The 18,910-nt window shown below is 40.3% G+C and overlaps 1 protein-coding gene across 5 annotated transcripts in view; it reads right to left on the reverse strand.

Moving 5' to 3' along the window:
* mark4 (microtubule affinity regulating kinase 4) overlaps positions 1-18,910 on the reverse strand; it is an 86,058-nt gene that overhangs the window by 8,814 nt on the left and 58,334 nt on the right. For 3 of the 5 annotated variants that reach the window (XM_036149478.1, XM_036149477.1, XM_036149480.1), the window contains exons 7-16: positions 18,799-18,855; positions 18,452-18,688; positions 16,990-17,109; positions 15,300-15,399; positions 15,041-15,150; positions 14,017-14,206; positions 13,686-13,906; positions 13,487-13,590; positions 8,007-8,279; positions 4,917-4,999 (exon numbers count right to left, since the gene is read on the reverse strand). In XM_036149478.1, the coding sequence (XP_036005371.1) occupies positions 4,917-4,999; positions 8,007-8,279; positions 13,487-13,590; positions 13,686-13,906; positions 14,017-14,206; positions 15,041-15,150; positions 15,300-15,399; positions 16,990-17,109; positions 18,452-18,688; positions 18,799-18,855 (1,495 nt within the window). The remainder of the gene's footprint in view (positions 1-4,916; positions 5,000-8,006; positions 8,280-13,486; positions 13,591-13,685; positions 13,907-14,016; positions 14,207-15,040; positions 15,151-15,299; positions 15,400-16,989; positions 17,110-18,451; positions 18,689-18,798; positions 18,856-18,910) is intronic. The other 2 variants (XM_036149479.1, XM_036149481.1) reach the window with 1 other exon arrangement.

An 18,910-nucleotide genomic window follows, 5' to 3' on the forward strand; every position in this document is an offset into this window, starting at 1 on the left:
TAAAAAACACAGGTTACAGAGCCCGTCCCAGCAGCTAACTAGTGAAACACCAGCTATGCTTACATTGACCAAAATAATCCGAATGAAGCTGACTGGAATAAAAATGCGTCATGTAAACAAGTCAATTGGAATAAAATTTTAATCCCAATGAGAGGGGTGGTTTATGCCGATTGATAATCCTTTTCAACCTGCATATAAACGCTGGTCAGGATCAAGTTATTCTGAATTTTGCAAACTGACTGGAGAGCGTGTGTTCACCCGACGTAAACATGACATATTTCTGCGCTGGCGAGTGGCGGAAATACGTCTGGAAGCAAAACTGTCAGCGTTCCTGACAGTAAAAGTAAAAGAAAAAGTAAAAAGAGTTGAAAGTTGTTGCTTTACTCAGTAACATTTCAATTAGATCTGTTGATTTAATTAGAACATCGTGTAAGTCGTATAATACTGCTTTGTTTGCTATTTCTTGTTGTTTAGCAAGGACAGAAGTTCTTCTTCTGTGGTTTTCTTTTTTAGGGGAATTTGATTACTGCGCATGTCAGAGTGGATCTATGCTGAATAAAGCCAGGTGCATAGAAACACACATTATAATTGGATTAATTGTGTGCCCATATAAATGCCACAATCCTATTATTAAATCCGAATACATTTTAATCCAATTGTGAAATTATGTGCTTGTAAATAATAGCTACTGACTAGACGCTGAACAAGTCGCCAGTCACTTTCAGGATGCCTCCAAGAAACAAGTTCAACATTTACAGAGAACGTTTCTTTAGATGCTTTGTGACGTTTTAGCTATCTGAGCGTGTATTCGCTGCATTTTCTTCATCATTTCCTTTTTAATGACTTAAAATTTAAAGGACTTGGTGTTGACTCAGGACTCTCAGCTGAGACTTGCCAGCCTTGACTTTAAAGACTTGAGACAAAGTTGGAAATAATGACTTGATCCCACCTATGTTTTTTTATTTATTATGCCTTGATTCACAAAACTTAGATTTTTACAGAGGATTGAAATAAAAAAAAAGATGAAAAGACAGAAAGTAATGGCAGTGTCAAGAGACGGCCTTCCTGTATCTTAAAGAAGAGCTGAGTATGATCCGTGTTTCAGAGAAGGATAAACCCGGGTTACATAACTAATCCTGATTTAAACCAGCAGCGACGGCGGGTCAGTAAGTCAGGGTGACTGTAAGAGACCGGCATGATTCTCGCTCCTGCACAGAGCTCAGACATATGCTGCGTGCTTTAAATGTCGCAGGTTCAAGGCCGGAGAGCTGCAGACGGACTACATGTCTGCATGTGCAAAAACGGCCATTTTCTGGCTTTTTATTCTCTGTAACTGGACTAGAAACTAAGAAAAAAAAAGAAGAAATTACATTTAAATCTGAAACAATCCAAAATACTGCAAAAACGGAACTAAAAATAAATAAAATATTCTTAAAATGAGTGTATCTGTCCTTGATTTGAGTAGGTAAATAAGTTGATCTGCCAATGGAATAAGATGTTTGCACTTAAAATAGGAACAACTCATCTCCATCATCTTATTTCAAGTGCAGGATGTCTAATTATCTTATTTTAGGGGACAAAATAATCATTTCATTGGCAAATAGTATTTACCTGCTCAAATCAAGGACAAAAACACAAACTTTAAGAACATTTTACTTATTTTTAGATCCGTTTTTGCAGTGAATAAATTCAGTATTTTTCCCCCTTAAGGAAAAATAAGTTTTGCACACAAAATATTAGAGGATATTGAAGACGAGGAAGAAGAGTTAATCAGCTTCAGGTAACATTTTGCGACTCAAGTAACCAAAAAAATATGGACGGAAACTTTAGGAATGATCTGTTGGAGGCAAAAAAAGAGCAACTGCTGCACAATAATCTGTGAACCTGTGTTCACTTTGGTTTTACTTTCACTGGTCTTTATGCATTTGTTGTGTCAAAGGAAAAGGCATGGGGGGGGGCACTATGGCTGCCCACAGGTCTGCTTCCATTTAACCAGGTAGCGACAAACTGGAGAGGTCGATTATGCAATGTGAAGGTGAAGATGTTACTCCTTTATAATCCTCTCCCTTTGGAGCAGAAGCCTGAAGCACCGTATCTGGGAATCATGTCACTTCCAACCTATCCGTGCTCCAGATTCAAGTCGGGGAACAAACCACTGGAATTTGCTTATTTCTGTGCTAATATTAGCGACATGAGCTGTTAATTGTGCATGAGGGATTGCTGCAAAGCCAATATCTGCTTCAGGAATCCCACACCCACCCCAAAAAAAAAAACATAATAAATAAAAACCAGCAGCAAATATCGGGAATCAGTTAAACTAAAGTCAAAATAATCGGCATCAGCATCGGCCTAGAAAACATCGTATCGCCCGATGTCTAATACTTTTGGTTTGCATACGCGTTACACCCTTAATAGCCACATCAGCACCACGTCAGGTTGCAGCTAGCAGGACGCCATTGCCACGATGGTGCCGTAGCCTCGGCTGCACTGCAAAAACGGAACTAAAAATAAGTAAAATGGTCTTAAAATGTGTGTATTTTTCCTTGATTTGAGCAGGTAAATAAGATGATCTGCCAATGGAACAAGAATTTTGCACTTAAAATAGGAACAATTTATCTCCATCATCTTATTTCAAGTGCAGTATATCTAATTATCTTATTTTAGGGGTCAAAATACTCATTCCATTGGCAGATAATATTATTTACCTGCTCAAATCTAGGACAGAAACACAAATTTTAAGACCATTGTACTTATTTTTAGATCGGTTTTTGCAGTGTACAATGCCATCTCTGCATAAAGTAACAGCTAACTAACTGTACTGTCCACTGTTTCAGGTTGAAATGCTTTCTGGACTGGTCCCCCTGGTTACCCTGAGTCTTCAAACACACGATGCACGTTTATGCGACTCAAAATTAAACTGTTTAGGCAAAACACAGACCTAGTTTCTGACTGCTGAGGGTTGAAATCTACTCCACACTGCAAAAAGGGAACTCAAGGTAAGTAAAATGTTCTTGAAATTTGTGCATTTCTGCTTGATTTCAGCAGGTAAATAAGACTATTTGCCAATAGAATAAGATTTTTGCACTTAAAATAAGGACAACTCATCTCCATCATCTTATTTCAAGTGCAGGATATCTAATTATCCTATTTTATGGGTAAAAATACTCATACCATTGGCAGATAAGTCTTATTTAGCTACTCAAATCAAGAAAAAATATACTAATTTCAAGAAGATTCTACTTACCTTTAGTTCCCTTTTTGCAGTGCATGATATCTGACTAGATGCTTCAATCCTGTTTGTTGCTTGGCAACAAACAGTCCTGCATTAGTAGCTATTGTTGTTGTTGTTGCTGCTGTAAGGCGGTGGTGGCGCTGCAGCAAGCCGGGCCAGCGGAGGCGCAGACAGACAGAGAGACACACAGACAGACGGGCAGGAAGCTGCAGACAGGCAGCTCTGAGGTGAAGCTGTTCTACAGGAAGAAACGACCGGAGCCACGTGGGTTAAACATCGAGTTTCCACCACAGGACAAATCGGGTCTGAAAGGCCGCAGCCGGCCCTGAACGCAGCCCGACTAACGTTAAAGGCGTATAATATGTGCAGTCGTGTCTTCTGGGATTAGCCGAGAGAGATTAACAAAAAGAACGACAACAAAAAACAAAATTTATGACCACATGATTAAAAAGGACCGCCTGGAGATACTACGGAGCTACACAGAGTAAATGTTGATCACAGTTAACAAAAAGCATCTAAATAAAGTTGCTCCAAGCGCAGGGGGGACGGGTTCAACAAGTGATTTGGACTACATTACCCAGAGTTCTGATGGTAGATTACTTAAAGCAAAGGAGGAAAAGCAGCGGTTTGATTGTGCAATCTTCTGTTGCAACAATTATACGTTAACTTCATGTTTTGATGTGACTAAATTCTATCAGTTAGAGTCAAATTCATCAGATTATTTAATGATAAATATTGTGTAAAAGTTCTCAATGTCATTTCTTTCTTTATAGTTTTGCTTCCAAGGAGACTTGCTTCCAATACACTCATTTAAAGAAAATGTCACTTACATTTAGTTCCCTTTTTGCAGTGCAGTCTGGCTCCCTGGGAGAGAAACGTACACTGCAAAAAGGGAACTAAATGAAAGTGACATTTTCTTGAAATTAGTGTATTTGCTTTTGATTTGAGCAGGTAAATAATAATAATAATAATAATAATAATAATAATAATAATAATAATAATACATTTTATTTGTAATGCACTTTACATTTAAGAAAAATCTCAAAGTGCTACAGGTAAAATCATCATAGAAGGGTAAAATCAAAATTTAAAACTAAGCATCGCTTTAAAACACTTATGAATAAAATCAATAGCATAATTGTAAAATGTTAAAAGTCATACGTCCTGCTAAAAAGAAATGTTTTTAATCCTTTTTTAAATAAGATTATTAGCCAATGGAATGAGTATTTTGACATTTAGACATCCTGCACTTGAAATAAGGTAATTGGGATGAATTGCTCCTATTTTAAGTGTAAAAAAAAAACCTTCAATTGGCAGATAATCATATTTCGCTGCTCAAATCAAGGACAAATACGCTCATTTCAAGAAGATTTTACTTACTTTTAATTCCCTTTTTGCAGTGTAGAAACCAAAAGAGGCACGACTGGAGATGTTTGCATGATAATAAATTTACCTTTAGTACCTTTAGGCTTTCACAGACTCTCGTATATTTGCAGCAGAACCTGAACTAAAAGCAGGGGTTTGACATTTCCTACATGTAAAGCAGCTTTACCTCAGGACAAGGCGTCTAGGACTGAACCGGGGGGCGGATGAAGGGAGGGGGACCACAGGGGCAGCGGAGGGGGGGGGGGCAGGCGGACAGACAGACAGATGCAGCCAGAAAACATGGGAAAGGAAGACTTACTAACTGTTTTTGTCCCCTGCGGGAGGGTGCAGCCCGACACGGACTTGTTTGAGCTCGGACGTTTAGAAGGGTCAAGAGTGACCCTGCGAGGCAGGAGGAAGAAAAAGAAGGCGGTGAAGAGAAGATGAGAGGAACGGGAAAGAAAAAGGGGGGGGGGGGGGGGGGGGGGGGGGGTTAGAGGCAGAAAGAAAGAGAGAAAGCAAAGTGAGAGGGATAACGGAAAGGCAGAGAGTGGGAAGCAAAAGGTAGAAGAATACAATTTAAACAGAAAGGGCAGAAAAAAATCGGCAGGTGTGATTGAAGAGTTAAGAGTTGTTAAAAAAAAAAAAAAACTCAAACAGATAAAGCAACAATAAGCAGCCGAGAACAACAGACCATAAGAAACACCCAGGTCAAAGGCAGCGGATAGAAATAAACAATATATATATATTTTAAATCAGATTTTACGCAGGTCACAGTTTACAAGGACGCTGGGGACATGTGCGTCCCAAACAAGGTCGGCGACAGGTGTCACAACCGGCAAAGACCGAAAAAATCCCCGCAGTACGAAATAAACCACAATTATTGGCACCCCTGCTGTTAATATTGTGTGGTGGGGTCATTAGGAGGGCTTATGGGCGTCTCTGAACACACAGGGAGGAGTCCTGGATAGGGCTGAACAATTAATCGCATTTTCAATATAATCGCGATTTAAAAAAAAAAAAAAAATCGCAATTTCCAAATCGCAGAGGTTTGCAATTTTTGGCTATGTAACAATTAGTGAATCAGACGCGTCCTTTAGGTGTCAGTAATGTGTTTGAAGTGGGTTTTCCTCCAAATGGAAGTTTGCAGCAGTGAGATAATCTAACTTTTTTACTTGTTTTAGAGTTTATATAATCATACATAGCATTAAGTACAGGTCAATCAGTTTAATACATAGACTTGCTTGTTGGTTGCACTTTATGTTCAACAAGGATTGATGTCCAAATCAACTAAAAGCTGTTCTCTTGAGCAATACTCTGATTAATAGAAACATTAAAAGTTCTTGTTTTAAATAGTCCTTGTTTACAAACATCTTTATCTAGAGGCCATTTGAACAGACAACAATTGTTGCTTGTGGTTAATGCAGAAAAAAGTCAAAATTGCAATTTTGGTTGAAATATATTTTCAACTAAATGCAGAACGCAATTATTTCTGCGGAGTTTAGATGCTGCGGGTCTTTTAGTAACTAATCCGCACGGAGAGGAAACAAATTGATTTGTTGTTTTGTATATGATTAAAAATACATGATAAATTAAACTGGGGGAAAAAAAATTGCATTAAATCGCAATATTAAGATAAAAAAAATAGCAAATAGATTATATTCCAAAATCGTTCAGCCCTAGTCCTGGACCTTCTCTGGTGCCGTCTGCTCCTCAGCTCATCTCGGAACACCAAACTTGCCGTTTATCGTCAAGTTCAGTGTTCTTACAGAGAGGCGGCCAGAACTGAGTTAAAATAAAAAAACCTGCTGGTATTTCAGGCGTCTTGTGGCCTAACTGGGTTAACGTGGTCCTCAACAGGAACAAAGGGGGGGGGGGGGGGGGGGTCAGTCTGTGGCTCAAGTGGAGGAGTTTATGCATCTTGGTAGGATGGAGGAGGAGATGGACGAACGGATGGATCGTCTCCAAAACCGGCTCCGGTCACGAGGTCTGGATCAGGATGAAGATTCTCAGTCATCCAGGTCAAGATCAATCCAAAAAAAAAGGTTTTAAAAAAAACATATAAAACAAACAACTGGACATTTATTCTAAAGCTGAAGAAGTCTGGCTTCCCATCCAGGAAGCTTTCTCAGTTCAAAACGTCTGGAGCTCCTCACTAATCCAGACATTTTGAACTGAGAAAGCTTCCTGGATGGGAAGCCAAACGTCTTCAGCTTCAGAATAAATGTCCAGTTGTTTTATTATTTAACCTTTCAGGTGTTGATCTGGGGATGGACTTAACGAGGTTCACAGGGTTTTTTGGGAGAGGAACAGTCTCCATTAGGATCACCAGTGGGTTCGAGGTGCGATTCTCATCAAACCCCATTTAAAAATGCTGGTGAAAATCCCGTATTTTGCATGTTTTACGCTTCTGACCCGCGCCAGCATACGGCTAGCGCTCATTATGCAGCAGTTTTTTAACTTTAGGCTTTGGAGACTGTTTTATTTCACCTCCCTTCCCCTCCTGCTCCCTCTTCAGATCTTTGTTTCCCTCAGCGGCCACCGGGGCGGAAAGTTGTCCTGGGCATGCCACTATCTGTCTTAAAGGCAAGTCAAATTTAATTTAAATAGCAAATTTGAAAACAGTAGCTAATAAAAAATGTGCCACAAGGAGTGACATGCAGGTCAAAGCCCATTTGTTTTATTTGATCGCCGTCTTCTAATGTCTTTCCCATCTTGAGGAGTTGTGGACTGAAATGGGTCTCTGTGTCCTTCGCTTAAAAATGCTTTGTTTGAATTTATTTTAGAAGAATTGTTAGAGGTTCCAATAATTGTGGCAGCGGTACAAAAATATTTGGACTTTTCAAACCATTTCATGGAGGGAAAAACATTTAAATTCAAGGTTTAGGGGGAGCTTTCTGCATTTTAATAAAACATTTATTGGCCCTAAGGGTTTCACAAAACAATGGTTTGCAAGTCATGACACCAAGCCAACAGAAACGACATTATTCATCTGTCAATTTGATCTACCTCTGTATTTAAACAAAGATAGAATCGATAATTGGAGCAGGTCAAATATTTAAGTTTGGTTAAACCATTATTTGACCCAGTTTTTAAGGCTGTTTGAAGTTTTTTTTCTTGTTCAAAGGCTGGTATGTTAGTACTGGTTAAGGAAAGGACTGAAAGAGGCAGCGAGTTAGCTCCATGGCCTTAATGCTGAGGTTTATAATAAGCAACATTAAATAAAAAACAATAAAAAAATGCAGAAATAATCACATTCAACCGGTTAAAATTAAGATATCTGCAACAACCCAAACCCTTGAAAAAAGTTCATTTTAACCAATAGCCAGATATCAGACGTTCTCCATCTGTCAGTAAAAAGCTAAGCTCCCCGTTTTCTCCTCGCGTCCCCTTTAGCGCCTCCTCTTACTTGCGGGTCAGCTTGGAGGTGATTTTGCTGAGCAGGTTGGAGGGGGCCCGGCTCCTGACGTGGGGCAGCGGGCTGGCGTCGTGAGACGGCGTGGGGGACGCCGGCGGCGCGTGAGACGGAGGACGGCGGTCCCTGATCTGACCTCCGTGGAAAGTGCTCCTCACTGTGGATCCCCTGGAGAGACGGGAGGAAAGCGTGGAGGACGAGACCCCGGAGGCGCCGGCGATGCTGTGGGAGGAGGGCGAGGCTGGGGGCAGGCGGTGGGACAGGGTGCTGTAAGACACAGAAGAGTAGGGGGGGTGGGGGGGGGGGGGGGAATTCAGTTACAGTCATGGAAGAGCACAACCTCTTCCTACTCTAGGATTTTATCTAGCCTTATTGATGGCGTTAGGATTATGCTTAAAGTGAACCACCACGCTTGGCAGCTCTAAAAGTCTCATTCAGCTGGCAAAACTCGGCAAAACTAAATCTTTTTGGAGAGCAGCGGCCTTAAAACATCCATACTTGTTCAGCCGCCTCTGTCTGGTTAAAAACTAGGGATGCGATGATGTGGAAATTCGAGCCGATCTCCGATATTATTACAGCTGTTGTGGCCGATAACCGATATTTTACCGATATTGTAAACATTTCCCTGCCCTTTTAACGCTGTGAAAAAATGGCCACCCTCTTCTCCTCTCCCGTCCAGAAACACAAACCCAAACAGCACTGAGATGAAAATAAGCCTAGATTAACATCATCAACACAAATCTGTAAATAAATAAATAAATAAATAAATACTAAAATGGTCCAATACTGACATTAATGTTGACATATCACGCATCTCTATTCTGTTTTAAAGAAGCTATAAGTAATACTGACCCCTTGTGGCTCAAATCGGTACAACAAGCTTGCCAGTCACAACAATCTAATATCCCCTTTTTAAACGGTGTGTTGCTGTTGTGAATTTTTACGGGTATATAATGTTGTAATCTTTTCTATTCCTCGTCCACTTCTCTTACTGGATTTTGGGAACCCTGATATGATTGGCTGAGGAACCAGGAAGTAAACACGGGCTGCACTCTGAACCAAAGTAGTTCTGGTACCTCTAGGTTTGAAAGGAGAAAAACGTGACTAAGACATTGTTGATGGAAAAGAATGATTGTTTACAGGGAATGTTACTAACATCCTGGGTGACAAATGAGAATGATTTAGGCTGGTTTTACAATAAATATCTCACTTATTGCTCCTCTAAGATTGAACACGCTTCTCTGAATGTTACACGGTCTGACCTAAGTGCTAAAATTGGCTTCATCAGGGTTAGAGCAGGTTTGGGCATTCATAGTATTATTTAACGTTAACCTCAATAATTTCTCATAATGACAGAAATTCTGATTAATCAACAAATTGCTAGTATTTTGTCCAACAACCATTGAAAGCTGTTTGTATTGAAAAAATATATATAATTTTTAAATTGTTTAGTTATCTGTTGATTTAAAGAGCGTCGATAGCTGTCATTAAATTCACAAACAGCAGTTACTGTAGCACATTTATTTGTGAAGCAGAGCAAAAACAGAACGCCTCAATACAAAAATAAAGCCCATTTAAGCTCTGTGGTATCTGAGTGAAAAGAGACGTGATAAATATTCAAATAAAAATGAGTATTTTATTAACTATGAAATACAGGATTTGTAGACAATGAGCTTTAGTCTCAGGCTCCATAATTTCTGGCGTTTGAGCCTCTGCATCCCGCGTCTTTACCTCCGATTCCCTTCGTGTCAGTCAACACCTCATCAAACGCATTTCCTGCCATCCTGGGAGGCCCCAGGCTGCTTTTCATAACGCTCTAGATAACACCCACACAGGGTTCAAGCGGGGCAGACCCATTAGATGAAGGAGGAACAAGAGCAGCCGCCACAGAGCAAAATCGTTTTAACGTCGATGCAAACGGGCCGGCTGGTGATCACCAACGGCACCGGCGGGGTGAGAGAAAAATAACGGCGCTAAACTCGGTTTTCATGCCAAAACAGAACAACAACAAGGCTGCTAATTATTTCTCCCTTTTGAGTCAAATGTACCCGTCGGTGGCGTTTAGTTGTTTTCTGAACCGCAGCAGCAAGAAGTCTGAGAACTCGGAGCGGATTTCCGGACAATTTGCCAGTGAGAAACCCCGTGGACCTGGTTTCTGCAGAGGACAGAGGCAGACGAGGTTTTATTATCGAAGGTCTGCAGGGATAAATCCACGTCGAGTTGTTATAAAACCCAGACAGGCGGCTGGATAAATCTCCCTTTAGGACAACTGATCTGCCTCGTCAACGACATTCACAAAAATAAACAAACTGAACCTGGCACCAACCTTTTGTCTCAGTTTAACATAACGACATTTTTTCACCCTTTCTCCTGAATCTCTGGAGCTTTCACTGCAAAAACGGAACCAAAAATAAGTAAAATTTTCTTAAAATGAGTGTATCTGTCCTTGATTTGAGCAGGTAAATAAGATGATCTGCCAATGGAATGACATTTTTGCACTTAAAAAAGGAACAACTCATCTCCATCGTCTTATTTCAAGTGCAGGATTTCTAACTGTCTTATTTTATGGGTCAAAATACTCATTCCGTTGGCAGATAATATTATTTACCTGCTCAAATCAAAGACAAAAACATACATTTTAAGAACATTTGACTTATTTTTAAGTCAAATGCAAAAACGGACTTAAAAATAAGCAAGATTTTCTTAAACTCAGTGTATCTGTCCTTGATTTGAGCAGGAAAATAAGATGATCTGCCAATGGAATGAGATTTTTGCACTTAAAATAGGAACAACTCATCTCCGTACTCTTATTTCAAGTGAAGTTTATCCAATTATCTTATTCTAGGGGTAAAAATACTCATTCCATTGGCAGATCATGTTATTTCCCTGCTCAAATCAAGGACAAAAACATACATTTTAAGAACATTTGACTTATTTTTAGATCTGTTTTTGCAGTGTGAGCTCTTTTATCTTTTCAAACAGAAAGGTTGTATCAATAGTTTTTGTTCTCGACGTATTTGTAGTGTAGTGTAGAACACTGCAAAAACTGAACTAAAAATAAGCAAGATTTTCTTAAAATCAGTGTTTGTCCTTGATTTGAGCAGGTAAATAATATCTGCCAATGGAATGAGATTTTTGCACTTAAAATAGGAACAACTCATCTCCGTACTCTTATTTCAAGTGAAGTTTATCCAATTATTTTATTCTAGGGGTAAAAATACTCATTCCATTGGCACATCATCTTATTTCCCTGCTCAAATCAAGGACAAATACACATATTTTTAAGAAATTTTCACTTATTTTTAGGTCACTTTGTGCAGCGTAGGTGGCGTTTTCTTTGCCTTTCACATTCTCAGAGTGATTAGTTTCCTTAACGCGGACAGATCTGCAGTTAAATACCGTCTAAGCGCGACGCTGGGCGTGTGGGAGCGGCACACGTGACGGCCTCATCGGCACATGTGGCGCAGCATCACATTGGCGAGGTCTCTGGGACCACAGCAGGGTCATGTTGGGTCGCTGCATGCCCTCGCTTCTCCCAGCTGCTCCCCCCCCCCCCCATGTCTCTTCTTTCAGTCGCACTTCCCTCTCTTCCTCCACCATCACCTGATGCATCATAAAACCCAGACCAAAACGTCGCCCCCTGTGTAATACCTGGACCAACCAGCGTGTGGTGTCTCCACATTTGTTGGGGGAAAAAATAAAAAATAATAAATCAGAAACGGCAGTGACTCAGCACAACGTTTGGATATCAGTATCACCGTTTCTCATTTGTTAAATTAATCCTACCTTCCCTTTTCCCCTCCATCTCCATCCAGCCGGTTCGATACTTCAATATAGAAATAGGGAGGGAGGAAAGATTTTACTCGCAAGGACAAAAATGAGACAGCGACTCAGATGGACACCGAAGGAGACGGTGTCCATTTTGCTCAGAGAAAACCACCTACTGTCATAAAAACGCTGAAGAACCGCACAAACAAACTCTTTATCATCCTTTAAGGGTTAGACAAAGTTCAAAATTCAGTGACTTAAACCAGTTGAGCAGATTCTTTGAACCGTTTCAACTAGTGTTGCGCTGATGCCATTTTTTGGCCCGATAACCGATACCTGGCTGTGCAGTATCGGCCGATACCGATACCATTACTTTGAAATTTATATGTGTGTGTATATATGAAGAACTGCATACTACTTGGATGTAAAATAATTGCTATCATGGCTTTGTTAAGTTGCTACCTTATTAAAGCAGGAAAAAGACTAATACAACGTGAATCCAGTAGAACTAGTGAGTGTCAGGAGAGAGAAGGCTGCGTTCAAGTGACATACAAACATCAAAATGGTATCTGTGACCTATTTGTTGGTACTTGCCGATACCGATACCACCATTTTAGCGCGGTATCGGCACCCCGGCCGATACTGGTATCGGTATCGGTGCAACTCTAGTTTCAACCAGATGGGAGACATGAGTCACCTGAAAATATGAACTAAATGTATACCGTATTTTTCGGACAATAAGGCGCACTTAAAATCTTTAAATCTTCTCAAAAATTGATGGTGTGCCCTTCACATGATTAAAGTTGTTTGCTGACTGATTTTATGTGGTGCAATGCGCTCAAAAATCTGTTAAAATGTGTAAAGGTATGACTTTGATTAGCAACGAAGCTGCTCTGCTCATTGGATATTCGGAGCATTACGGTACACTGTGTCATTTACCGTGTTTACACGGCCCCTTTTTTAACCGTGCCGAGAACAGTCCGAGCTCGGTAACTGAGTGTCGAGTGTAAATGGATCGTAAACTGAACTGAACCGTGCCAGACACAACCGGATTGCGCTAAATCTAGACCAGTTCGATGGGTGGGCTCGGCCCGGTTCATCAGTGGCTCGGTTCTCAGATAACTAATGTTTCAAGGAGATTTTATAACTTATGTAGGCTGCACAACCCTTAACATGAGCTAGTAGTGTGTTCCCTAACTGTGTTGCTTCTAATGGACGCAACCATTTGGCCAAATTTGGTCCTACGCCGCTGAACTTTACAGTCTCCTCTGGTTAAAGCTCTGCTGTCTATTCTAGTAATGTTCTTTTTTTTTGCTAATAAAATCTGTTAGAGGAGGATGAGCAAGTCCATTTAAGACTTTAAAAACAAGGACAAATCCAAAAAATATCTGATGACGTTCAAAGTCTAAAATGTTGTGCTTACTTAAAATGTTGCGATAATGATAACGTAAAGGCATGCATTTAGGCAAGGCAAGGCAAGGCAAGGTACATTTATTTATATAGCACAATTCAGTACAGAGACAATGCAAAGTGCTTTACATGGTTAAAATATAGGAATAAAATAGGTTTTAGCTGATTCAAAAGTCAGAGAGGGTCTTATACGTTTAAAGTTTGAAAGATTAAACCTAATTATATTTGAGATACAAGGCTAGAATGTGTCGTGCGGGACAATATGAACGAACAGCAGTCCAGACAGAGCAGCATACCTGTTTTCTTTGCCGTTTTGCAGCAGCAGTTGTCTGTCGGTGCCGGATCGGTCCGTACACACGTACGTGTTCCTTCGAGTCATGGCACTGGCGGGGACGTTATTCTGGATTTTAAAACAAAGAAGAGCCACTTAGGAGTGATTGAAAGCCCCCAGCGGCGCCTCATCCCCCCCCTCACAGCTCTTCCTGTAAGACGTACCGGCGTGGCGTTCACCTCCTTGCGCCTGTCGGGTATCTCGGATTTATTCGGGTTGTGGGCGGAGCTAACCATGGGACTGGACGGGGTCGGGATGCTACGGGAGCCCACTGCGGTGCTGCTCGGCTTGCGTACAGACAGCCGCTCTTCTTTGAGGGCCGCAGCTTCGCCTACACCGCTGGGGCTTCGCTTGGGGTGTGCCGACCCCGGAGCGGCTGGACCACCTGGACGGAGGGAAAACAAGACGTCAGCGGAGAAATTCCTGAAACAGTCGACCCCAAATCAAGTCGTTCGTAAAACAAAAACTGTGCCGTCTTGGAGGATTTAGCCTCACAGAAGTCCGAGTGTCGCCTCTGGCGGTGGTACGTCGAGGCGCTTCTCTGAGGCTTATGGCTGGAGGAGGAAGACTGAGCACCGGAGGAGGAAGAGGACGTGGAGTGTTTGCTCGATCCGTTTGTGATGGCGCTGGGGCGGAGGCGCGCTAGACTCAGGCTGCTGCCGGACCGAGACTCGGTACCTTCCGCCTAAAACACAAAAATATTCATTTAAGTTCTAATGATTTTCAGGTAAACTAAAAAAAAAAAAAAGACTTTTTAAAAATTATATCTGAAAAAAACTAATGGTGCTTTATGCTCAAAAATGCCGAATTACTGAACTAAAATTAATATCAAAACTTAAATTTAGGTAGAAAAGCAAAAATATGAAAAATTCTAGGTACGTTAATCCTTCATTTAAAGCTGGATTTATTTTTTACCAAGAATTTACCAATAATTGTGTGATTTTGTTGAAAAATAACTAATTTCTCAAAAATGTTTATGATACATTTATGTTTTCCCCCTTATATTAGTCAGGTTGGAGTTTACTACATGTTTCTATGCAGCATTATGTTTCTGCAATAAAACATTAATTCATTTAAAATTTTTAAAAACAAAACCTTATTTTGGACAAATTACTCAAGCTATTAAAAAAGTGATAGCAATGCACACGATTCAAGTAAAATATATTTATTTATATTTATGTTTATGTTTTTGTGTTTTTTTTTTATGTTTTTGCTCAGTTTGTTGGCTTTATTTACCAACAAACTGAGCAAAAACAAAGCGCAAAAATATTATTTATTTAAAATAATTTATTTATTTAAATAAAATTTAAATAAAAAAAACCCACATCATTTATTCAAAGGTAATTACAAAAACAATAGTTAAATTGATTTAAATTCTTTTTCCACAAACAAAGCAGTCACTTTAAGAAATAAAATCATATCTACTATTAAACTAAGTGATAGTGGGACATAATTTACTGATAATATTAGTTAAAGAAGATGAAAAAAAGTGGGAGAAAAAAAAGCGAAACCACTCCACCTCAGTCTTGCGTCCGAGCAGCAGATACATGGCAGTGATCTCGTTGTATTTATGCTTAACCAGCGACTCCCGGACCTCCTCTCGCTCGAATCCCATCCCAACTATCACATCTGGAAGAGAAAGTCTGAACCGGTTAAAACCTCCAGATCTACCCTCCAACCAGAGAGCGAGAGAAAAAAGAAAGCTGTGTTGTTTTTAACTTCTAGTTACATATCAAACCCATTTACTGGTAATATTAATGAAATAAAACCTCTCTCACCGATGCGGCCGCTGTCACCGAAGTCTTCCTCAGGCTCAACGTGGGGCTTCAGCTCGGCGCCTTCGTAGCCGACGTTGATCCACTTATCTTTCATTATTTGCTGATGGCGAAACAGAAAGCGTCGCGACAATCAACGACAACAAAAGGATCTTTCCCATTAAAGGTAAACAAATCAAAAAACAGACAAGCTGGGCGTAAATAAAAGAAAAAAAGAAAAGATAAACGAACTACAAGCCAGGAAACTAGCAGCCACCTGCTGATAATTAAATGTACTAATTAATTGATCATCTGGAGTTTGAAGAAGTTTGCTCGGCGTTAACACGATGCCAGGGTGGAGAGTCATCAGCAATCACCTTAAAGGTACATATCCACGTTATATGCTTATATATATATATAAAAAAGACCAACAATGGTTTAATCGTGATAAAATAAGGTTTTATACACCAAGCCTCCATTCTGATGGTGTTTTGATGGATCGTTTTTGAGCTTAAATAAAGCTCCAGCAATGGGCGCATAGAGCAGATTTAAACAGACGTAGCGCCATCTACAGGCGATACAGAGAGCAGGTTAGCGACTAATAAATTACTACCGAATAATGCCAGACCGAGCCTGACCCTCTGCAACACCTCGCAGTAAAGCAGCAGCTCGGTGTAATCGAAGATCAACCATTATTAATTAAATAAAACGATCTAGAGCAACGTTAAGAGCCTCATATCAGAACATTTATTCATGTCAGTCAACTCTGCGTTACATCTGAGCCTCGGCAGGTTTAGCGTCCGCTTCAGTGAACTCCAACGTTCAAACTGGATTCCCAGAGACATTCCAGGCTTTTCCCTCCTGGAATCATATATTTTTGGTGTTTTTTCCCCCACTGGATCTTGAACCTTTCTGCATAGTTTCCACAGTTCCCTTGGAGAAGCTAACAGTCATTAGCCACTTCCTTGTTTTATCCCTTGCTGCACATGCACAGTACGTACGTCTGTTCTTATCATAAATAAACACGAAAGGCTTTATTTACTAACAAACTGAGCAAAAACAAAGCGCAAAACACCAAATTAACCACTAATACGCCAGCAGGACGTGAAAAATTTTCATACACACTTTGTATGGAACCAGAGTGGCTATGTACCTGTACATGCTCGCTTAAGCAGTTATTGGCCAGTAGTAGCTATATATATATATATATATATATATATATATATATATATATATATATATATATATATATATATATATATATATATATATATATATATATATATAAAACAAAAAAGGACCATAAACACCTCTACACACCACAGGTTAAAGAGTTAAATCTGTTGGACAACGACATCCTGGTCCAAACTGGGTCATTAGCAGGACGGGGAGCCCAGACACAGCAGGAAATTTACCACAAAAAGGCTAAAAAGGAAAAATAAGTGGGGCTGCAGTGGTCCAGTCAAAGTCCAGATCTCCACTTGATTAAAATGCTGCGAAAATGCAAACCTCACTAATCTGAAGTGGCGTTGTAAAGAATAGCGGACCAAAAAAGAGACGGAAGAAACTGAAGGTTATTGCTAAAGGTCCGAGTGTTTCTGCAAGCTTTTCCATCTGGGCGCCATCCTTGTTAAATAATTAAAACCTAAAAGTTGAGAAGCTGCCCTTTCTTCCTCACCTTGACCGCGTACAAACACACACACAGAGACCTTACCTCCAGGGAGCAGCGCTTAGCCGGGTTCAGGACCAGGAAGCGACGCAGGATTCCCTCACAGTCTGTGGACATGTAGAAGGGGACGCGGTACTTCCCCCTTAGAACACGCTCCCGAAGCTCCTGAGAAGACATGGCGCGACCGTAAATCCACTAAAACAGGCGTGTCCAAAGTGCCGCCCGGGGGCCATTAGTAGATTTTAGTTTTTAATTAGGACAAAATTATTACAGGAACGTTAAAATCCTACACAATTGAAAATGTTAAGTACAACACAAAGTATTCATCTTTTGATAAACCCACTTCTCTTTAATGTCACAGTAACATCTATCCAATGACATTTAAATACTCAAATGCAGTTTGGTGCATTAAAATCTGCTTTGGATTAATTTATTAGGTTTGGCTGATTACAGCGAGTGTTTTCAAAGAACAACCGACTCAAGTACTGTTGTTATATTGCTAGACCAAAAATAATGTATTATTGTTAAAGAGTCAAATTAAATCATTCTAAATAATTCTAAATAATTTACAAACTGGATGAATACAACAAATGAGCAAAACCCTTTTTTTGCCATCTACAATAATTTACACATTAATTTCCTATATTAAAAAAAAATCTGACCTATCTTTTTAAAATAATAACATTTTGTAGACCACGTAAAAAATTAACATGATTGCTTTGGCTTAAAAAAATAAATTACCGTATTTTCCGGACTATAAATCGCTCCGGAATACAAGTCGGACCACACATAAATTGCATAATAAAGACGGAAAAAACATATATAAGTCGCACTGGAGTATAAGTCGCATTTTTGGGGAAATTTATTTGATAATATACAACATCAAGAACAGACATGTCATCTTGAAAGGCAATTTTAAATAAAAATAGTACGGAGGCAACAACAGGCTGAATAATTGTACGGTTAGCTTACGTTAACACAACTGAGAACGTGCCTGGTATGTTAATATAAGATATTAAAAGCTATTCAGATAACTATAGCATAAATAACATGCGAAGAAGTTAACCAAAGCGCCCGTGTCACTCCAAATAACTAAAATCCAGTGAAATCTTCATCCTCGGTGTCACTTTCAAATAACTCCGTTAACTCCGGAGGTAGAAGATGCGGCACTTCCGCTTCTACGTCGCTTACGTCTGATTTAACACAGGCCTAGAGCGCCCTCTTGTGGTTTGGTGTGAAAATAACAGGTGTAATGATATACCGGTAAAAAATGTAAAATAATTTCACACATAAGTCGCTCCAGAGTATAAGTCACACCCCCGGCCAAACTATGAAAAAAAACTGCGACTTATAGTCCGGAAAATACGGTAATTAATTAATAATTTTTTTTTTTCATTTTTTTGTCCCTCGAGTTCCTTTGATTTGACAGTTTTGGCCCATGTAGCAAAAAGTTTGGACCCCCCTGCACTAGAACATGCAGCTGTGGCCGACAGCACAGCCCCCCCACCTTCAGGTTCTGCCCGTCGAACGGCAGCGACCCGCTGACCAGCGTGTACAGGATGACGCCCAGGCTCCAGATGTCCACCTCTGGCCCGTCGTACTTCTTCCCCTGGAAAAGCTCTGGAGCGGCGTACGGCGGGGACCCACAGAAGGTGTCCAGCTTACTGCCTTCGGTGAACTCGTTGCTGAAGCCGAAGTCGGCTATCTTGATGTTGGAGTCGGCGTCGAGCAGCAGGTTCTCCGCCTGCGGGACACAGCAGAACATACTGACTTCTTTCTGGTTCCCTCGCAGGAATCATCAGAAGATTTTATTTAACAGAAACCCAAGCAACTGGGTTTTTTGAATAAACCAACCTTCAAGTCTCTGTGAACAATATTCTTCTGATGACAGTAGTGCACTGCAGAGACGATCTACGGAGAAACAGAAAACAAAATGCTCATTTGCCTAAAGTAAAGGTGCATTAGC

Source organism: Fundulus heteroclitus, chromosome 18 (genome assembly GCF_011125445.2).
Source record: "Fundulus heteroclitus isolate FHET01 chromosome 18, MU-UCD_Fhet_4.1, whole genome shotgun sequence".
Classification (NCBI taxonomy): Eukaryota; Metazoa; Chordata; class Actinopteri; order Cyprinodontiformes; family Fundulidae; genus Fundulus; species Fundulus heteroclitus.